At 48.4% G+C, this 6,000-nt stretch overlaps 1 protein-coding gene across 1 annotated transcript in view; it reads left to right on the top strand.

Annotated features, from left to right (window-relative positions):
• The first annotated feature begins 2,646 nt into the window (after window positions 1-2,646).
• P2RX5 (purinergic receptor P2X 5) overlaps window positions 2,647-6,000 on the top strand; it is a 38,299-nt gene continuing 34,945 nt past the window's right edge. The window contains exon 1 of the mRNA XM_081172171.1: window positions 2,647-3,368. Within this exon, the coding sequence (XP_081028297.1) occupies window positions 3,232-3,368 (137 nt within the window). The 5' untranslated portion in view covers window positions 2,647-3,231. The remainder of the gene's footprint in view (window positions 3,369-6,000) is intronic.

Below are 6,000 nucleotides of genomic sequence, written 5' to 3'. Positions count from 1 at the left end.
CAGTATATCTGAAGGAGCGTCTCCACCCCATTATTCTGCCCAGACACTGAGGTCCAGCTCCGAGGGCCTTCTGGCGGTTCCCTCGCTGTGAGAAGCCAAGTTACAGGGAACCAGGCAGAGGGCCTTCTCGATAGTGGCACCCGCCCTGTGGAACTCCCTCCCACCAGATGTCAAAGAGAAAAACAACTACCAGACTTTTAGAAGACATCTGAAGGCAGCCCTGTTCAGGGAAGCTTTTAATGTTTGATGCATTACTGTATTTTAATATTTTGTTGGAAGCCACCCAGAGTGGCTAGGGAAGCCCAGCCAGATGGGCAGGGTATAAATATGTTGTTGTTGTTGTTGTTGTTGTTGTTATCTCTAGGGGGGCTGATAGGTGGGGGGAGAATAAACCAGTCCTGCCAAGCTTCCGGACAGTTCATCTGAGCCATTGAAAAGACTGCTGCGGAAAAGGCGCCTATTGGCTAGTGCCAGTATGTCCCCAACACTCCATGGTGAGACAATAAAGGGGAATAGCTGGGGGGCGGGCGGGGAAGGAGCAGCCCCTGATGCCACCTGTCTTTGCCTAATGGTGGAGCCAGGGCCTAAGGAGCAGAAGGCTTGGAGAACTGCCTAAACTGCTCTGTGAAAGAAGACCAAGAATAAACTATTTGAAAGGCGAGTCAGATAAATCCAGCTGAAGAAGAAAGCAATCTCCATCTCATAAGTCACACTCTTGAAGTGAACTGGAAATTGAAAAACAGAATAGATAGACAGATGCTTCCGATGCTCAGCGGCAGCTGGACCATTGGCATCCCATAATTTTCTTCAAATATATAAATCAGCCAAACGAGTGACACCTCGCCGTTTTGTGCGCAAGGAAGGCCTCGTTCCGAGCAGCGAACAGCAGAGCCAGGGTGTTAAACAATGCTGAAAGGGTCCCGTTTTCATTATGATGAGGCTGTTATCTTTCCTCGCCACCGTTTCCAGTAAATCACTTCTCTGGCGGACATAAGGGCAATGTCAACATTGCTGTATATGTTTTTTGCAATGCTTCGCCATCTCGGCTCAGCCGCTCCGACTGGAGACTCTGAGCTGTTGCCTTCAAAATTTATTCTCATGGGAACGGTAATGGCAGTCATAATAGGAACTGCACATCAATCTAGCATTAACTCGGAGGGTGTCGTTGACCAGGCCTTGGGGCTGCCTTGAAGGCAGAGGCGGGGAAATGTGGCCCTTCAGGTCTCTCAAGCTGGCCCTGGGAATTTCCCCCAGGCTCCCAGGATGCACCAAGAACTGGTCTTCCTTTCTACCCTCCTCAAGTGTTTTTGCCTGGCTGTTTTTGTGTCCTCGATGTTAACGGAAAAATCCGAGGGCTCCCTTGGACAAAAACAAAGACACCAACCAGGATACAGTGGTGCCCCGCAAGACGAATGCCTCGCAAGACTGAAAACTCACTAGACGAAAAAGTTTTCCGTTTTGGAGGTGCTTCGCAAAACGAATTTCCTATGGGCTTGCTTCGCAAGACGACAATGTCTTGCGAGTTCCTGCTGGGTTTTTCCCCTCCCCCCTTTTTCTCAGCCGCTAAGCCACTTATCAGCTGATCCGATCAGCAGATAAGCCGCTAAAAGCCGCTAATAGCGCTAATCCGCTTATCCGTCAATGGGCTTGCTTCGCAAGACGAAAAAACCGCTAGACGAAGAGAATCACAGAACGGATTCTTTTTGTCTTGCGAGGCACCACTGTAACTTGGAGATTCCGGGTTCGTTCCCCAACGGCATTTCGAAGTAGAGCCGGAAGAGACACGCTGCGTATTTTCCAGTTTTCTCAATTGCATTTGCAGCCAGACCTTTGCACCTCGGTTCTCGAATTTTTCAGAACTCGAACGGTCTTCCGGAACAGATTACGATCGAGAACCGAGGTATCACTGTAAATGTGGCAGAAAGGGATGGAGATGGAAGTTCTGGTTCTTTCAGATTTTTATTTTTCGAATCTTGAATTCAACTCTTCACATTCTTGCAACAACATGTGCATTTTTGTTTTTTAAATCCTCGTGAAATTTGGAAGCCATTTAGTGCAAATCTGTCCCAATAAACACATTTTTTTTGTATGCAGCTTTGAATAACACACACATCTTTGGTAAAGCAACTTTCTCTACTGTTAAAATAAATTGTATGTTGTTGACTGAATTGTATTCTATTTTATGAATGCATTGCCCTAATAACGCATTTTCGTAAACACTGGTTGGAGAACAGCGTCGCTCACAACATTCAGGAAAGGTGAATTTCTAATGGGTAGCTGTGTTTCAGTTCCTGCACGATCATTATTAAAAATATTTATTCCTTTTATTATTTATTTTTGTCATGAATGAAAGTGAGAAGGCCTTACAAAGTCAAACAAACTTTAAAACCAAGCATAAAATCTTAAAGAAGCCTGCCTACACAGCATACAATTAAAATGCATTTAAAGCACAATCTACTTCCAATAAAGAATCTGTAATTTACACACACACACACTCCTGAGCTACAACTCCCAGCACCCTTAACAAACAACAGTTCCCAGGATTATTTGGGGGGGAGGGGTAAACGTACTCAAAATGTGCTTTCCATCACATGTTTGCAGCATACAATAAAACACTGGAAAAAAGTGCATCTGCAAAGGGCAGAACTAATTCATCCCACCCGTCTTAAAAAGCTGAGCAAAAATGCATAAAAAGAGGCCACAAATAGGCTTAATAGCCTCTCCAGATTAAGGACCCCAAACCTGGATGAACGCTAGGAACGTTTTGCCATATGTCTAAAAGCAGAGCATCGCAAGGGGGTCGTTTTTGCAAAAACTGGGTTGTGAAAAGGCAAAGGTGGCTGGCTTTCTCCTCCTGCAGAGCTATTATTGCAGGCTTGCAAAGGCCGGAGACCTTCTGACTCAGCCTTGAGATTCCATCACAGGCGGCAGAAGGAAGGTGGTTCTTCCACATACCTTGTCCAACCAGCAAGGGCTGCTGCTGCTGCTGCTGCTGCTATTGTGAGATCTATGCTCAGCTGAGCTCTCCCTTGCCACCGAAAATTCAGATCAGAGCAAGCGTAGCAGGACTCGGCAGCAGAGCTGAACCGGAGCTGTCGTTTCAGCTTTCCAGGAGAAACACGTGCGTGGCTAATTCCTCCCCACCTGTCTTTTTTATTTTTATTTCCCCCCCTTCCTCCCCACCCCTGCCCATCCTTCTCCTCCTTCAGATGCTGAGCCAGCCGGGAGAGGATGGGGCAGGTGGCCTGGAAAGCTCTCTGCCTGTCGCTGTTTGATTATAAGACGGAGAAATATGTCATCGCCAAGAACAAGAAAGTGGGAGTGCTCTACCGAGTGGTCCAGCTCTCCATCATGGCCTACATTGTGGGGTAAGGAGAGAATCTTTGCTCTTCTTTTCTAAAAAATTAATAGTTCTGCGTCATTGATACGCACGCACAGTAAAACCAGGCTGGTTTTTCTCCATCACCTTTTCTGATGTCTCTTGCTGATCAGAGAATCATGGAATTGTAGGAAGGGACCCCGAGGGTCATCCAGACTGACCCCGTGCAACGCAGGAATCTTTTGCCCAACGTGGGGCTCGGACCCACAACCCGGAGACTGAGAGTCTCATGCTCTGCTATTGACGGATTATTTGCTGGCTTGTGCTGCTCAGCTCGAAAGCCGAAATGCAAGGAAATGTCGCAAACTGACTTGTACCAGAAAACCGGCCTGCCTACACCCAGTGTTGCCCGCTCTGAGCGGCAGCTGCTCTCTGGGGTTGTCTTGGGCAGGGCGAAGGGTCCTCTTCGTTGCCAGATCCTTTGAAATGGGAGAGGCCAGGGATTGAACCCAGAGCCTTCTCCCATGCACAGGAATTGGGAGATTTAATAGTTGTGAGATCCCCAGCCGAGGAAGGGTGGGGGGTCGGGGAGGGGCTGGTGTGTCGCTGCCCAGAACCCCCTGACCTTTGAACCCGCCTAGCAGGGCTAATCCTATGACCTGGAAAAGCTGCAGGGAATAGTCTACTTTTTTTAAAAAACACCTGGCATTTGGATTTTGCCAGTTTGCACTGATTTTGCTCGATGCCAAACATTCTGCTTCTTTGGGGATGGGCATAAAAGCTCTGTTTCAAGGCTGGGCAACCCCAGATTTATTTATTTTTTGCAGGGGGGCTGTCAAGATGCTGTCTGGGGGAAAGGGGGCTTCTAACTGGTGGTGTGGGGGTCAGGATCCTCAGCCACCAAGGGAGACAGAGAGGGCAGCAGCTGGGCACAGACCAGCAGTGCCCACTAGGACTTTGGCAGATGCCCAGAATGTTGACTGCCGTTACCCATGTGGTTTATGCCTGTCGTTCCAAAACACTTCTTTCTCGGAAACGGCTGCTTCAGAGTCTCCAGGGTGCCTGCGTCGCATTGCACCCAGGAATAGCTCTCTGCCGGATAGGAACGGGACATTTGCCGGCAAAACACCACCCTTTTGTGTGTGTGGGGGGGGTCTTCCCGGTGGGCATCTGCCGCACACACGTCGTTCAGCTTGCGTCTCTCCCTTCCTGCTGACAGAGGGCTACCAGAACGCCTGCGCTTTGTTGTGCAAAAAGTTCTTCTGCATCTTGTTCCAGGTAGAGTGCTCCTGAGCATGGGGTTTCTACTTAGCAGTCGGTTGACAGACCTCTTTAGACACAGTCATTTATTTAACAATAAATAAATACTGGCTGGCGAGTGAGGGTTGTCAGTTGCTTTTAGCCACCACACCTGAATAGAACCTCCACAGTCAGGCGCAGTGCACCTTGCCGTACCAGATGCTGGAGACAGGTATCAAGGGCGTTGCTGTTGCCTCCTGCTTGGGGGCATCAAAAAATACCTGGCTGTCATCTGTTGGTAACAGGACACTGGGCAGAATTCCTCAGCTTTCCCCTCTTCCAAGAAGGCTCTTTTTGTTTTCATTGGTCCCAAGAGAATGAAGAGCTTTGTAGACCCACAACCATTTTCCATGGTAGATATAGTGTTGGATTCCTAGGAAACAGAAGGACTCCATTTGTCTTTATGATCTGAAAAACCTTTCTCCTGATCACTCATGCGGGAGACGTTCCATAGTTATCCACCGGTGGTGAGGGAAATGCACTCTGGACATGCTCAGGGGCACTCTCGCCTCTTCTTTTTCCAAGGAGTACTGCCTCCAGTTATGGATGCCACATTTGAAGGAGGGTGTTGACAAACTGGAACCTAGAGGAAGGGCAGCCAGGAAAACAAGGGACGTGAATACCAGGTCATGCGTGAAGCCACAGCTGAAAGAGAGCTAAGTGTGGTTAGCTTGCAGGAAAGACGTTTAAGGGTTAGGGAAATGACAGCCGTCTCCAAATAGCTGGAGGGCTGTTACATAGAAGATGGAGCAGACTTGTTCTCTGTCGCTCCACAGGTCGGGATTTGAACCCGGCGCTCAAAAATTACAGCGAAGTATATTTCAGCAAGACAGCAGGAGGCAGTTCCTACTTGTAAGGAGAGCTGTTCAACAGGGGAACAGCCTGTATTTGGAGGCAGCAGACTCATCCTGCATTGCAGATCCTGCACCGAGCAGTGGGTTGGACTACATGAGCTCGAGGGTCCCCTTTGCGACCCTGAAATGCTCTGATTCCATTCTGCCTTGTTTCCTTCATTCCCCATTTACCACTTGCATTTCAGGGTATTTGCAATGACCGGCTGTAGGCAAAAGTGAGGGCTGGTAATCTCAGAATGGGGTTTTTGTGGCTGATGTTGGCGCAGACTGGGCACTCTGTACATGTTCAGTTTGCTTTGGTCTGGTGTTTCCATAGTACAGGATTGTAACAAGATGATTGGGTCGGGACCAGTGCAGGGAATGGATATCTCTGGCCCTCTGTATCGAGAGCGAAAGGTGTATTGCACGGATTTTTCCAGGAGGACTGAATGCAGAATTTTTTATTTCCAACATGCTTCACAGCAAAAGCGTGTTTGTGTGTGTGTTGCTGTCCAACCCGTCAGAAAAATTTACAATTCTGGGCATATT

The sequence above is a fragment of the Podarcis bocagei genome, assembly GCF_964188305.1.
Source record: "Podarcis bocagei genome assembly, chromosome: 15".
Classification (NCBI taxonomy): Eukaryota; Metazoa; Chordata; class Lepidosauria; order Squamata; family Lacertidae; genus Podarcis; species Podarcis bocagei.
Note: the sequence above shows the minus strand (reverse complement) of the source record. Positions and strands in the feature narration are given on the sequence as shown.